The sequence below is a fragment of the Achroia grisella genome, unplaced genomic scaffold, assembly GCF_030625045.1.
Source record: "Achroia grisella isolate CSIRO2021 unplaced genomic scaffold, CSIRO_AGI_Agris_v1 utg874, whole genome shotgun sequence".
Lineage (NCBI taxonomy): Eukaryota > Metazoa > Arthropoda > Insecta > Lepidoptera > Pyralidae > Achroia > Achroia grisella.
The window spans coordinates 2,208,597-2,226,307 of NW_026713051.1; the positions used below are offsets into that span (position 1 = coordinate 2,208,597).

Sequence of the window (17,711 nt, forward strand, 5' to 3'; positions counted from 1 at the left end):
CCCGGATCTAGGGGCAGCAATACAGGACTCGAGCCCCGTACGGCAAGTTTAGGGGGTGGCAATTTTGAATTTGCTAAATGAGGACACCTACCCATCATTAACGATCTTTACAACTTGACTACTGACGTACGGATATCAAGTAAATTGTTTTTGTTCAATGTATATGAAAATAAAGTTATAACTGTAAAAAAATAACAATTATTCATAGCGACAGTAATTGGACAAATTGCATGTTAATATGTGTATTGTAAAAATGTAGGACATTTTTACAGAGGAGAGAGAAGGTAGAGGACGGGAGGAGTCATAAGGTTTTTGAGTTTTTACCTGCTTGGAAAAAATTTTAAGTCCGGGACTGCTTTTACAGCAAGTCTGCGGGAATGTTTAGTAAAATAGGATCTCCGTAACTAAGACTGCAGTTTCCTTCTAGCTAGTGTTTATATATAAATAGTTACCTTCCGGGTTGTAAACACATAAAGGCAGACTCGCCGATGTGGTCTACAGGCTCGTCAGAGACGTAATAAATATCGCTGAGTCTTTTGTCTGTTTCAATTGAGATCGTCACATTCTTATTAGGCCCAGTGTCGCCGAGGTATACTACTCTAAAAAGAATTAAATAAAACATAAAAAAATATATTTCAAATCACGAAGACACGATGCAATTTGAAAGGTACTCCAGTACAACCTGTATCTAAGCACTAGCTGTGCATGCGACTTCGTCCGCGTGGACGAATAACCTTGCCCAAATAAAGAGAAAATATTTAATAATCTAACCCTAAAAAAATCCAATGAAAACAGTTTCATCGTTCTAGCTTCAAAAATGACGATATATCCATACAACCTTACATCCCTCATTTTACAGCCCTTACAACCCTTAAAAAGTAGTCTATGTCCTTCGTCAGGGTCAAATTTTCTGTGCACCAAATTTCAATTACCGGTTCAGTAGTTTTATTTGAAAGCGCGATAGACAGACTTACTCGCATTTAGTAAGAATTAAATACTCCATGTTATTAGTCTTACTGATTAAAATGAAGTCCTACTGATGACTGGACATTTCCTGATATTTGCCGATTAAACTAACTTTCTTTTATCTTGTAACATACAAGATAAAAGAAAGTTACACCTCAAAACATTTGACACTCGACACCTACATAATATATCTATTAAATGAAAGAGAACTGAACGAAAATCTCTCTGTTAATGTCTATTTACAGCCGACGTAATACAATAAATTAAGAAGCAAAATAAATAAGGATTACTGGAAGGAAACCAATCAACGCAACGATGGAGCAGAAATATCAGACGCGTGAAACAAAGCTCTATTTTCTTTACGAACTACGAACAAAGATTGAACAGAGATCGGATAGTTATGTGGTTTCCATATACTTCTGAAAATTATCAAAACAATTCATAATTTTATTTTAGTTCCCTTTAAAACCTACCTACAGTATATTTACATCATATATTTTTTTTTGTGAATAATAGTGGAACGGTGCACCCGCCTGCGCTAACGGTTTACGGTGGCGGGGCACCAGTGGAGGATGACAAGATGAGCATGAGGTCAGGTCAGTTAGCCCATCGTGGTAAATTCACCAGGAATTTATCACGATGGTTTCCAGGGGGAACCGCGTGGAGGTCAACCTGACATAGTACATTGCTAGTAATGGGGTCATGAGTCCACATTACTAACAATCTCCTTTCCCCCCCCTACATCATATATTAGTAATGTGGACTCATGACCCCATTATTAGAAACCCCCTGGAAACCACCGTGATAAATTCCTGGTTAATTTGTCACGATGGGCTAACTGACCTGACCACTGTGCATCTTACCACCCTCCACTGGTGCCTCGTCAGCGTAAACCGTTAGCGCAGGCGGGTACACCATTCCATTATATATCATCCACTAAAAAAAACAAACCCTTTTCGAGGGAAGAGGATTGTTAGTTATGTGGACTCATAACCCCACAATGTACCTTGTCAGGTTGACCTCCACGCGGTTTTCCCTGGAAACCATCTTGATAAATTTTTGGTTAATTTGTCACGATGGGCTATCTGACCTGACCTCATGTTCATCTTATTATCCTCCACTGGTGCCCCGCCAGCGTAAACCGTTAGCGCAGGCGGGGGCACCATTCCATTATCATCCATAAAAAAAACAGTCCCTTTCCAATTTACATCATATATTATAATAGCAAGGAATGATGTGAAGGAGAGATTGTTATTAATAAGAGCTAAGTGTTAGGGTCAAAAAGAAGAGTTAAAAAAATAGAGATTAAAGCAGTCATTTTTTTATACTACTATAGTGGCAAACAAGCATACAGTCTATCTGATGGTAAATAGTTACCGTAGCCTATGGACGCCGTAAACACCATGGGAGTCACATACGCGTTACCGACACTTAAACCTTAATACCTTAATATACCCTTTTTAAAAACCCCCACGCTGCAATCTCTTGAGAAAACCTCAGCAGGCAGCATTCAAATATTAAAATGATTTTAGTTGACAATAGAAAATTACTGAGATACAAAAGTGACATGTTGTCTAAAAATGTACTAAAGACTTTATCTACGATGCTCAGCATTGTACTATCAACACTCCCCCATTATGTGGGCAACAATTAAACCACATCAAGTTGTCTATTAAATTCCTCGTGTTCGACACAGCCCAGAGCTTTAGTCATAACATCATCCACCCTTACACGTGTAGGTATGTATAGAGTCTGTACATTGAATTTGTCCATCCTATTTCCAATATAATGGAACCTCAAGACAATGTGTTTGCTCCTCTCGTGATGACCAGAATTAATAGTCTGCTGCAGGTGCATAGCTGCTTGATTGTTACCGTCCATCACAATCTTGCAGGACGCCATTCACAAGAGTTCCTTAATTATCGCTTGTATAAACACCCTTTCTCTACTAACTTCAATTAATCTAACATATTTCAACACGGAGGATGAAAGCAAAATGCAAGGCTGTTTGTAACTACCCCATGATATTGTGTTATAACCATACTTGAACACGTATCAAGTATAAGATTTACGATCAAGATCTGAACCCAGTCTGCATCTGAGTATCCCTCAAGAATAGTATTTACATCTTATTTTTTAAATTCTAAAGTATTGCGCGTTGTGCCTTTAAGATGTCTTAGAATGCACTTAGCTTGAAATCAATGAAATTCTCTATGTAACAACTATAAAACTAACATAAATAAGACAAAGCAAACGAAACATCAGGTCGAGTTGTGACACACGAAAATATTGAATTACGTATCAATTCCTAGTGCGGAAATTTGGACTTAAAATTATAGATCAGAGTATTATGAGAACTCTCATTGGAACTAATTTTAGTTGTCATTGGAGATTTTACACACTTGGAGTCAGTCATACCAAAACTATGTAATATCAATCCGATTAAATTTAATCCAAAGATTGATCACTTAGACGTCCAAACAGCATTTTTGAATTTGCATGAAAAAATCTATATGCAAATGATAACTTGCATCAAGAAATCTATATTTATATATCCAGAAGGTTTCAGATAGTCTGAGAATGAAACAATGTTTAAAGGTAAGACTACGAAAGGCGAAGGGTAAGACTACGAAAGGCGAAGGGTAAGACTACGAAAGTCCATGAAGTCCAAGACATGTCAAATCCATAAACTGGAATTGAACATGTCCCATAAAAATGTACAAAAGATTTATTCTATGATAGCCAGCCTTATACTTTCGCCAGAAGGTTACTCTACATTGCGATTATCTGTACAAGGTCACCACTCCGGTGCCTATCTGGAGCCAATTCGTTAGTATTTTTCAAACTATATCTTATATAGATATAGTTTGAAAAATACTAACGGATTGGCTCATATATTTACATATTAAGATTGTGGCTCTAGCCACAATCTTAATATGTAAAAATATGAATAAAAATTGCTATTGAAATTCTCTTTCTGACACTACTTTTGATATAATATAATAAAATACGCCACTCGCCCGCACACAGCCTAATGCAATAAAGCTAACTCAGAACTCTGGGCTGTACGTTTAATAAACCACTGCCTTTTAAACCTAGACTAAACTAATAAACTACTAGCTTTTTCATAGTTTATTTAATAAATCCGAATGAAACTTACTTCAACTTTGGCTTCCCTGTCAGGGACTTAGTAAATGGATTGGGATCCATAAAGTAAAGAGATATGTGATCATTTGAATTCTGCCCTATAACGACTGTTATAAACTGAAAATACAAAAATATATTAGTTTTATAAAAATGTATACAAAATGACACAACAAAAAATATATAGATACAGATGAGATTCATTAAAATATAGTTGACATAAAAAGCTGATGAAATCCCTTAGTCAAATACAAAATAAGTTATATTACTTTAAACGCCAAAATAAATATAAATTCATAAATTATACAAATATAAACTCATTAAAATGATACCATATTTTTGTACTACGATAATAAAAGTCTAAAAAGAAAGCACAGCTGGTTGTAATGGGATTCCACAAAACCATTGTAAATTTTCACAATCGGGTATCTGTTTAACTTGGACATTAACAGGCACAAAATCAGTCTACGGTTATGTTTCCGTATTTTGTACAAATGAAATGTTATATGCCGACAGTCCATACACATGACAGAATGTATGTTCTAGAAGGCTACAATAGGCATCACAGCACTGTGACGTTCATTGTATCCCACTGGCATCCTATTTCTGTGGACTAACTGAATTTGTAATAAGCAAATTCACTATTTATACCAAGCTACATGAAAACAAGCTGCTTGGTGGTAGTAATAATGAATAAAATAAACTCCTTTATATCCCAGTCACGTTCTTGATTATAGAACTCAATAGTAATAAATCCGTGTTACTTCTAAGAGATTCTTTTAGTAGAGTTTGATTTTTTCACACATTTTATAATATTTTTGTACGCAGAAATGAGATTTGTAATATTATTATTTGAAAAATATTTAGAACGCCAGTGCTATAATTGTATATTCATAATGGTATATTTGAACAGATTGAATTAAAAACAATGATTCTAATAACAAATACAGGTACCATGCCGGCCACAGTCCTCACTTCCTCTCGGACTGCATGTCTCTTCATTACCCTGCCAGCACAGTTAACAGGGCAGCTGGCTATAATATTTAGAATGCCATGAGGAAGAGGTGTCATCAATGCTGTACCATGCTCCTCTATAGGTACTATCCCCTCACCTTGGACTGCTATTTCTACAGGGCACCCCAATGTGTTCAATAAAACCAACCCAGAGTGGTGATGTACCGGCACTTGTAAAGTTGAGCGCTGAAAGTTTTAAGAACATGTCTACTTTTCTCTACTCTATTACCTTATTGTGTTGGGATAAAATAGTTGACAAGTATGTCAAAAGTGAAATTATTTACGATATAGGTATAGATGATAGAAACGAGACATACAGATACACTCACTTACTGTACCACTATGTACACAACTATAAATTGATTGTTATATACTGTACTGGCTAATCGGAATGTATTGTTATTCTAAATTTGTATTTAAATTTATGATTCTGTTAGTTTTGTCTTTAGGGTAGAGATGAATACCTTTATTTACCATAAAATAATAATAATAATAAAACTCTTTATTGTGTACACATAAAATAATAAGAAAATACAGTAAATAGTAAAACAATAACAAAAGGCGGTCTTATCGCTAAAAGCAATCTCTTACTGATAACCTAGAAGAGAGGACTTGTGTACATAGAATAGGGTAGGTGGCACACATAAGACACTATTCATATACATACTTACATTAGGGATAAATATATTATTCTCATATATATATCATCATATATCACGTATCATATATATCATATTTACATTAGGGATAATAAATTATTCATGTTAAAACCCGGTTAATAACATAAATAGTTCTGTTATTATTATTACACTCAATCTATTAAAAAAACCGCTTCAAAATCCGTTGCGTATTTTTAAAGATTTAACCATACATAGGGACAGACAGCGACAGCGTCTTTGTTTTATACTATGTAATAATGATGATAACATGTATAATTTCACGCGAGTGAATCCTAGTATTAAAATAAAACTACAACATTGTTACTACGAATCGTCTTGTACATTTCAATTAATAATGCTGGCAGTTATATTGCATATTAATAAAAACCAGATATTCCCAGGATTCTAAAAAAACAAATGAATGATAATGCATTTTATTTTACATTGGTTAAACTGGAGTAAATCGTACTGTAGACGATTTTAAAAAGGCAAAGGCTCTTTGTTCAAGTGCATATTTAAATGTACGACTTTGTAGCGCTGGCTCTACTAATTTGAATATGATACCTACCATTCCTATTGTGGTAGGCTATAAATCGGTGCCTTCTGTGTAACAAAATGTAATGTTATCAATATTACATATAAATAAAATAAATAACCATGGACAATGGACACAGCGCCATCTAGTTCCATGGTAAGCAAAGCTTGTGTTATGCGTACTAGATAACTGATGTAAATACATAGATATTTTTTTGTAAATATTAACATAATATTCATAGAAAATACCTAGACCGATACTAACAATCATACTCATGAATACAAATGTTTGTACCGTCTGAGGAAACGAACCCGCGACCATCGTAAGTAAAGTAATGCTAAACCGCTTACCACCGAAATCGTCCAATAAAATTAGTAATAAAATAAAAAAACTATAGTACAAAGTCTCTAGTCTCCATTCTTTATTCCTTATTTTTCAGATTCCTGGTCATTTTTACTACCCCTATTATTTATTTATAACTAGTTACGCGCCCCGACTTCGCGCGGGTGTACATGCATGTATTATATATATAAACCTTCCTCTAGAATCACTCTATCTATTAAAAAAACCGCTTCAAAAGCCATTGCGTAGTTTTAAAGATTTAAGCATACATAGGGACTGACAGCGACAGCAACTTTATTTTATACTATGTAACTAGCTACTCGCCCCGTCTTTGCTCGAGTGTATATGTATTATATATATAAAACTTTCTCTAGAATCACTCTATGTATTAAAAAAACCGCTTCAAAATCCGTTACGTAGTTTTAAAGATTTACGCATATATAGGAACAGACAGCGACGGCGACTCTGTTTTATACCATGTAATGATTCCCAGAATATATATCCAATTCAATTTATTGGAATATCAGATATCGTAGTCGTTATCGAGAAATTTTAACCATTTGTATTAATTTAAAATATGTTTTATAATTGTTAAATATGTTTTATTACATTTTTATATATCTAACATATTTTAAGTCGTATAGCCAAGTACAAAAATTAAAGCCTAATTCACCGAAATAAACTTTGTATAGATTTGTCTGAGTGGCTCTCGTTTATTTCAGTCGACAAGCAGCTTACTGGGCAGTGAATTGAGGGGAGGCATCACACCTTAGTGCCTGGTACCTAATTCTCCCTATACAACTATATAGCCTACATCGACAATAATCTATTTCCTCTTGAAACAAACAGACACAAATGTATTACATAATACATTAGCACCACCTTCATGAAAGAGGACTACTGGCCGAAAGGTGTGGTGTATCGGCGTTACCGTGGCAGATTGCCGTCTTCAGTGCCGTGGTCACACAGACAATATTATTGTATTAGTTTTTAAATAATATATTATATGTATGTTAGTCTATAAGGTATTTATAATATGGGCCTAGTTGCCTGAAATAAATGAATAAATAAAATTACCTAATAACAGTGCTAGTTATACGGCATATAAAAGCTTCTAAATTCCTAGGGAATTAATAAATGTGTGGAGATCTTAAAACTTCGACCGGATACGCAACTGAAAAAAGTAACCCCCTGTACAATGAACACAACGCCATCTAGACCCACAGTAAGCAGAGCTTGTGTTATTTGTACTAGACAATTGATATATGTAAATACTTAGATATTTTTTTTGTAAATACATATATAATATATATAGAAAACAGCTAGACCGATACAAAAAATAATACTCATTAATACAAATGTTTGAACAGTGCGAGGAATCGAACTGGTGACGATCGCAATAGCGGTGTATGCTAAACCGCTAGACCAACAAAACCGTAAACTTTTTATATCTTATTTCACACAATTGTGTTTATATTACTCATACTTATTTGTTGTGCATACATAAGTAAATATGTCGATGAATAATGGCTAGGCTTAAATGAACATTTTACAACGCAAAAACAATTTAATCGCTTCAAAATTATACGGGACTAATAGCATATGGACGATACTGAAAGTGTCGTTAAATCAGCTCACGATTGGAGAAAACATTCATTTCAAACTATTTGTACTAAATGTATGTAGACAACCGGCTCAAGAAGACCAAGAAATACAAATACAATTAAAATAAATAATTGAAAATTAATGAAATATTGACATTATTTTATATTTCATGTTTTCAAAGTAAGAAGTTATGAACAATGATTATTGTATAGAATTCATAACATATTCTTTAATGCTTGGTTTACAGTATTAATATTTGTTCGCTCAAAACAACAGAATATGTTAAAACCTATCTATATATATAAATAAAATTGGAGTGTCCGTTTGTAATATTTAAATAAAAGTTGATTATTAAGCGTTAAAAAAAGACGTAAAAAGAGATGGTTCACAAAATCCAGAGGCGTTATATAAATTATATATAATAGATACGATCAGAACTATAAGCGCACTAGATAAAGTTATAGTCTTACTACATTGTAACATTTACGTTAGTTAAATCGCTTAATAATTCAATTACCATTAAGAACTTACCCCTCCTTCTCCTGAAAGTCTGTACTTTTATTACGTTGAGCTAATGAGTTGTTGAATAATTCCTAGTCATAGACATAGATTCAGGATAAGTACAGCCAGCTTCATAAAGATATTACTCACTTCAAAGTTGAACATCGATCTACGTTCGATATAGCCGTAAACACTTATATTAAACAGCAAGAAATCAAATAAGTTCTTAAAAAGACATACGAGTATGAAATTGTATTCGTAGTAATAATAATTCCAATAACATATTGTAAATTAAAACATGTAGATACCTATTGCGAAAATATTGACATTGGGAGCTATGCTCGGAGTTTCTCTGCGTGATCGAATCAGAAATGATGAGATCCGCAGAAGAACCAGAATGACCGACATTGCCCGAAGAATTGCAAAACTGAAGTGGCAATGGGCAGGGCTATAGCTCGTAGAACAGATGGCCGTTGGGGCAATAAAGTCCTCGAGTGGCGACCGCGGACCGGAAGACGCAGGGTGGGAAGGCCTCCAGCAAGGTGGACCGACGATCTGGTCAAGATCGCTGGAAGGCATTGGATGCGAGCAGTGCAGGACCGATTGTCGTGGAGATCTTTGGGGGAGGCCTATGTTCAGCAGTGGACGTCTTCCGGGCTAAGATGATGATGATGTACTCAAAGCCAGTGTTCAGTTATGAATAACACAAGAACATTTCCAAATTTCACAAATATCATGGTCGTTCGAAACGTATAGTATGGTCAATATCACACAATGTTGTCTGCAGATTTCAACTATCCCGATTTAAAACCAATGGGAGTTTGAGTCTAAGTCTGGGTACTGAACCACTGTGCTATACAACAATCACATGCTTATTGTGATGATATTGAAGGAATTAATGTGTAGGGGCCGGATACAGGAGTTGAGGCGCCTGCTGACTCTTGCCGTATGATGTTTGTTGGTAAGAAGGGAGCAGGAGTTGGGATGCGCACTGACTTATAATGGTTAGGAAAACCAACGAAATAACTGAAAGACGTTTGCACTCTTCTTCTTTTAATTTGAATGGCTTCCACCAAAAGAGATCGGTGATTTTGCCAACGTCGGTTATGGAGACACAGTGGTGTAGTTTACAGTTATTTCAATATTAACAGACACTCCAATTTTATTTATATATATAGATTAGAGTATGTATGTAATGATGTAGGAACTAAGTACAGATTAAAATATTAAACGAACAGTATACACTCAAATGCCTATTGAGTACCTCCCTTATATGGCGATCCTAGCATAATTGGGATGTACGAATGGATGTTGGGAGAATAAATCCCTACTTAGGCCCCTGTTCCCCACTGGGCGTACGGGACACGTGCCCGAGGCCCCGCAATGGATTGGGGCTCCCTAGTCTAGTCTAGTCCCAAACCAAACGATAACCGATAGCTACTCTACTCACGCCTGAAAATCTGTCATAACAAATGCTTCCCGACTATGGTCAATTTGTTAGTTTTTATTATTTTTTATAAATGTCTAGCAAGAACTTGTACCCCTAATCACATAACGACTTTTTAAAAATATTTTTGCCTGGTTTGTTATGAAGGTAGGGCATCTCCATATACATCTCTAAAGAGTAATGTTCATAAATGACTTTGACTATTCTAACAAAATAGTGGTTTACTATGGTCATAGGGGCCCCATTATCCTAGTGTGCCTAGGACCTCTAATAGGTGAAAGACGACCCGGACCGTACTGTATTTATTACTATATAATATGCGTTATATATGTGATTGGTGCACTATACTATACATAACATATAAATCATAGTAATAGTAGCAATATAATATTGTAACTTGAAGCATGCTGTAGTTACCTATAAATAAAACAGTTAGCATAAGGCCATTAGACTTATATAGAATCACGCCATTTTTATTGCTGTATCTTATATTGGTAATCCTTAAAGAATAAATAAAATAAATAAATAATTTGATATTAACAATTATAACCAATTTTGAGCATGATATGATGTTTAGGAAGCGTATTGTAACTATATTACGATACTAGCTGCGCCGGCGATTTCACCCGCATGGAATTTATAGCCTATCTGTGATTCCAATGTATAAGCTACTAGCTATGCCCGCAGTTTCACCCCCACCAGTTAAATGTCAACAAAAAAATATAGCATTTGTGTTACTCTGATGCATAAGCTACATTACTGCAAAGTTCCATCAATATCCGTTCAGTAGTTTTTGCGTGAAAGAGTCACAAACATGCATTCTTAGAAACGTTCGCGATTATAATATTATTAAGATATTCCTGTAAAGTTTCATCACAATCCACGTAGTAATTTTTGCGTAAAACATATATGCTTATATTTATCCATCCATACTCACAAACTTTTACACTTATATAATAATAATATTAGTAAGAATTTTATGCATTGATACCTCTATTCCAATTTGTAGAATACCAGCGGCAACAAATGCCAATGCGGCTAACACGCCACCTATAAACATTTTCTGTAACGGTGGTAAATCGGGCAACACCGGCCACACGCCTCCCGGGCACACCGGCATCATGAAGAGCACCATCGCCGGATTCATCACTTGAAGCTGATCAGGCATTAATGTAACACCAAAAACTTCACTACGTAACCTAGACGCTTGGAAGGTCCACCTGGAGCCCTTGAAAATGAATCAGATTTCAATTGAACAATATAACTATATATATATTTTATTTACATAACTTTAATGCACACAGTACAAAAGTAACAGTACATTTGGCAGACTTAACACCATGCGGTATTTTCTACCAGGCAACCATAGGTAGTACAGAGAAAAATTATTGGCGGTGCAAAAATTATGATAACAATAAAAATCAAGACGTAAAAAGTGATATAATAACATTTGTAATATATATATGTAAGTACAATGCTAGTGGTGAGAGAGAGAGATAAGAATATAGCTGCAGTCGGTTGAGGCTATGATGATTTAATTTAAAAATATGCCTTGTTTCATTAAAGGTTTGGTTGAATGTCAAAAGTTCTAATAAACTTATTTTATTTCAAGTATTAAACTATTTTAAACTAACAAAAAACTCTTATTTTGATTACTTCATATTTCATATTACTTCATATTATATATGATATAAATCTTATATAATTATTTATGTATATTAGTAAATTTGTCACGCTCCTACAACGCTTTCTGATTATACCCTAAGGTTAGCTGGGCGATAATACCATACATAATTAAGCACGCATGTTCTGCAACAATTTTATTTGTTCAAAAAAGAATAAATAAATAAAAATGAGGTGAACAAGGAATTAAATGAATGAAGCGAACAATGAAAGTTTTACTTCTGACTTAGTCTATATATATATAAATATATACATAATACGATGTCTATAAAAAAACATTAATGTTCATTAAATAGTAAAAATCCGCACAAATTATGTAATATATTTTGATTCTTATAATAAGTGCATAATTCATCATTTCGCAAGACGAGTTTCCTTTAACATTGATGTATAAATAGTTACTAAGGTTAAGATTTAAATGTATTAGTGTAACAATTGATAGAATATGTAATGAAGATATAGAAAATGTATAAATAATTATTAACTATTACCATTGATATACGTTTACAACCTTCAATTTCAGTTATTGATCTCTAATGTGACATGTACAATAACGTGTCAATTGAATAATATTTAATTTTGACGGTAATATCGTAATTATTTTGTATGTTTACAATTATAATTGGTAGCTGTTTTACAAATCTGATAATATACAAATTATTTATGAACGAGGTAAAGTTACAATAATATTAATTGAACGAAGCTTCCAATATATTATAAAAGCACGCGAAATATGCTTGCAAATACCTAGACGAATATTTAATCCATTCGGCTACCTTTTATAATACGCAATATATTGCGAGCACATACCGGTACATGTAATTGGATATCGGATCGGTATATTTTTCTATATTCTTCATACCATAATCAGAAATAAACGTCATTCATTTTATGAAATAAAAAACCAACCTGCTGGTCAAACAATGACCAAAATATTGGAACTGGTAGATACAGATATAATATTGAAAACACTATTTTCATATCGGCTATGAGTTTCTCGCCATATTTATCAGCACCATAATCTAACCAGTGTTCCTTTATAGGATCGCTCCTGGAGTCACATCGTAACCACTTCATGAAAGCATACTGCAAATGAAATCAGTTTGTATTTGTATTGTATAATGGGAAGAGTTATAGTAATAATATAAGTAAGTAAGTAATATATTCTAATTTAAACCCAAAATAAAACACTATATACATATAAGATATAAATATATCATATAAAACACTATATACATGTAACACTCATATTTCTTATTGACCCTTAGGTAAACCTGTTTGACTATTTGTCTCGGCTAATCTCTGAAATGGCTGAACCGATTTTGGTGGGACGTTTTTGGCAGGTAGCTGATATAATAAGGAGTAACTTACGCTACTTTTAATTTAGAATAAAAAATTTTTAGAAAAATAAAGTTAAACAGACTAGCTAGTCTTACTAGCTAGTCTTACATAAATTTGTAACCTTGGATAATAATCCTAGGAATAATAACGAAATTTTAAACTATAAGAGAATACCCTTACATATTAAAATTTCGTTAAAATCTGTTCATTACTTAAGTAATTTCGTCATTAATTTAAGAACTTTTATTATAGCAATAAGCTGTAAATCACAATCAATTTTAAATTTGTATTACGCTACTCCGACCATCGTGCAGCATAAAGCTTGGATCACCTTTCGAATGAGGAAAAGATATTCATAAAGAAGTGTCAAAAAGATTTCCAAGATTATCCTCCTCGAGAAAATAAACTAATAAAATTGCCACTCACTTCTTATAATATTAGAAAAAAATAGAGTTGCCTAATCTAAATATGTCAATCTTTCGCTACAGGTCGTATACAGAATGCAGTGGGTCACTCAGCGACATCAATCATGACCAACTTCTATCTTTTCTACTGATAGTAATTCAACAAATCCTCTCTCAACAACGTTTTACCAAGAGGTGATTGATAATGTCCTACATGTGTATTGAAGGGCTATTGAAATGATTGATGCCACTATCCTTTAATATTATGAAATACATACATCTATGTCATAAATAAAAATATGCTGCGCTGGTATTTGAGTTCGATCCTCGTCTATTCAACAATATCTAATCCCTTTTACGACCTTTATTATAGGGTCTACCCGGTGAAAATGATAAGTAGCATCACAGACGTTAGATTTAAAATATACAACGAACTAAACTATGTCAAAACATTAGTAATATACATAGTAAATTAAAACGTTGTTTTAATTTAGTTAGTAATATTAATTACTAGAACTAAAATATACATAACACTACTAATGCCTATCTAATTACTAAACCTGACATATTATACATCGATATGAAAATACTTATAGATTACATTAATAATTATTAATAAAATATGACACAATGGAATATTTCTATTATTAAATATCAATTAGTTTTATACAATAAGTGGCTGAAAGATCAAATACTCAATATAATAATAAATCTTAACTTAATTACTAACTCATTAAGAGAGAAATTCAAAGAGGCAAATATTTTCACCGTCGCTTTTCAATATATATACTCAAACATTCTAGAAATAAGTGAAGATTTTTACGTACATATAGAATATATGTACGCAAAAATCTTCACTTATTTCCAAGAAATTGCCGTATTCATAACATTAATACTAGATATAAAAACAAACTTGCTGTTACAAAGTATCGTTTAGAATAAGTCAATGGACCTTTTATGGGAAAGGATGCACTATAATTCTAGTACCTTTGTATAAATTTAAAACATTTTTTAAATCATATTTATTGACCAAACCGAAACGATTACTTGAATGGCAAATGTACATGCCAATAGTAGTTCATGCACGGGATTTTCATATATTATTAGACTTTAGAGACATAATAAGTATAGAATGTAAATAAAATGGCTTTAAATGCACAGTATTTTCATTTAATGTTAGACATAGACCTATATGGTGAGTACATAATTGAAATAAAGTAAGTTTTTAAAAAATCAGTCAAATTTCTTACCAGTTTTTTGGATTGAATCTGTATACTGAACTGTACGGTAGGTAAAAAAAAATCAATGAAAGAAAATTTACTTTCATAAGTGGCTGAAAGGTGGCTATACTAACTACTGGCTATGAATAAATATTTTTTTATTTGATTTGATATATTATTACAGACCTAGAAAGATTCTTTTTCTACCAAGGTAACCTCTAATACAGCAAAATAAATAAAATAATTAATATAAATGATACGACCAAAATTTTAACGACAACTCGTATCAAAATCTAGCTACAAAAGTTAACTAATGACGAAATAGATACTTTAAACTGTAAATACTAAACAAAATATATACTTGAAACACTATTTTATTTATATATTATGAAAATATACGCGTCGTACTTGGTAAATAATGATTTATTTAAGTTTACGTATTTTTAGTATAACCTTTTTTTTAAATTATGTTTATAAATGGAGAGATTCAGTATAATTAAATGTATTTACACTGTTATGTACAACTTAACTATGTAAAATAACCTTAGATCGATGATTTGAAAACACAGTTCATCATTTGAAAATACATTTACCTACCTTACCTAAATCATCTATCAACCGAGAGTTCAATAAATACAGTGTAGATTTTTGAATAACACTATTCCGAATATACACTACAGTGGATTACTCGGAGATCTGAAAGGATTTCTGGACCTAAAGCAGTAATGCGCTTTAGGTTCCAGGAAACACAATAGGATTTGTTTTCAATAACCCGTCGATGAAATTGTACTCTTTCGATATTATTATGCTTTCAACAAGAGAGAATTAAACTCAGCCCGTTATGCTGAGCAAATCCTAATGTACAGGTCGACTTTTAAGCCGCTTGGTGTAGCAGATTAGAAGATATTTCTTGTCCGTTTTGGTTCATTGACTGTGTATAAAATTCACACCTGAAAAGGTACCTACTGGCTATTGTTATTGTAAAAGAAAATAACATTTGGTTAGGAAATATTTGTAAGTTAATAAAGTACATAATCTATTTTTACATATTAATAAAATTGGAGTGTCTGTTTGTAATATTGAAATAACCGGTTTTTACTACATGCATATGAATATAAATACGGCACATACACTATATAACATTTTTTACAATTTTTGTCTGTCTGTTTGTTCCGGCTAATCTCTGAAATAGCTGGACCGATTTTGACGGGATTTTTATTACTGGTAGCCCATGTAATAAGGAGTAACTTAGGTTACTTTTATTTTACAAAAATAAAGTAAGGTAGCAAAATTTTAAGCGGACAAAGTCGCGGGTACAGCTGGTTAATTATACAATTTCACATTAATACATTCCACTATTAAAACTAACACAGAAATGCGAGAAATAAACACTGGAGTAGCTCAATATTATTAATGTGTACTAAACGCTAAAGTTCAGTAACTGTTGGTAGCATGGCAGAATCTGCCAAAACAACATCTTGGAAACTGTTCACAACACACAATCGCTGTTAGTAGTCTCCATCTTTATACATATACACTAGCATCCCGCCCCGGCTCCGCTTGAGCTTAATATTTGTGTAACTATTAAACTGTTCGACATAGTAAAACTGACATTTTGGGGTGTATCCTAAAGTGTACGTTGAAATCAAAGATGTAAAGAACAATTTTGTTCAAAATTATAATTCAGAAGATATTTGAATAGCATAAAAATGGTTATAGTGAGTTATTAAACTTAAAAGATAGACATATGTGGTCGTGACGATTTATTCTATAACTTTTAAAATAGAATATTTCCGTCATAAATGCTTTTGCGTAACGTATTAACTGCGTAAGTAGGGTAAACGGTTAAAGTTACGCAGCCAAAGCACTCAAAATGGCCATTATTTGGCATTTTTTTTATTGCTGCTCTGCTACTATATAGTCTATAGGACTCCGGGATGATACTTTACTAAAAATTTAGTTTTTTAAATTTACTTTACTGAAAGATTGTTCAAAAATTATCAGCGGAATCCGAGATTACTTCGAACAAACAAACATAGAAACTTTACATCTTTATAATACATTAGTATAATTATTGAACTACTATAAAATAGCAGTAATTACGTTCAGTAATAAAATATTAATATAACACTGACATGTAACAAACAACTATCTTATCTGTGACTAGAAGAATATATAATTATTGGACTTAATATACCTTAATTTAATTTAAAAACTATAGTTCTATAGTAGAATGAATTACCTGCCGATGTTATCTCACGAAACTACAGCATGGGGTTTTACAAGAATGGTATTAAGGTTTCTTAATGGTAGGTAACGCGCACGTGACCCCTGGTGTTTAAGTCGTCCATAGGCTGCGGTAACCACTTACCATCAGATGGACCATGTACTTGTTTACCACCATAAAAAAAAGCATAAAAGAAATGTTCTATGTCTGTATGTACTGTATAACGTATGTATATAATAGAAATTTTGAAGACTAAAACATAATAGAACTAGATTACGGGTGAGTATTATTTTAATTCACATGAAATAAAATTAGTATCTATATAGTAATTTATTCCATGCGAATTAAATTATAAATTCGAATAAAATCTGTAGGTGAAGCATACAGCAAACCATACCTACATTTGTACCTACACAAGCAGTGTCAGGTTACGGAGTGTACCACGTATCACATCATTACATACCACAAACATAGTAGTATAATAATTAGTATACATATAATTATAGTTATATGTATATTTAATTTACTTACCCACGCACACGAAATAAATTTCAATGTTACATTATCACGGGGTTTCTTTATCCGATACCATGGTTTCCCGGCTACAAATATCACTGAAATTC

General features: G+C 32.9%; 1 protein-coding gene across 2 annotated transcripts in view; it reads right to left on the bottom strand.

Annotated features, from left to right (window-relative positions):
- LOC131853054 (solute carrier family 15 member 1-like) overlaps positions 1-17,711 on the bottom strand; it is a 43,221-nt gene that overhangs the window by 15,064 nt on the left and 10,446 nt on the right. For both annotated transcript variants that reach the window (XM_059203849.1, XM_059203848.1), the window contains exons 6-11: positions 17,620-17,702; positions 12,806-12,982; positions 11,205-11,441; positions 5,065-5,310; positions 4,127-4,230; positions 453-599 (exon numbers count right to left, since the gene is read on the bottom strand). In XM_059203849.1, the coding sequence (XP_059059832.1) occupies positions 453-599; positions 4,127-4,230; positions 5,065-5,310; positions 11,205-11,441; positions 12,806-12,982; positions 17,620-17,702 (994 nt within the window). The remainder of the gene's footprint in view (positions 1-452; positions 600-4,126; positions 4,231-5,064; positions 5,311-11,204; positions 11,442-12,805; positions 12,983-17,619; positions 17,703-17,711) is intronic.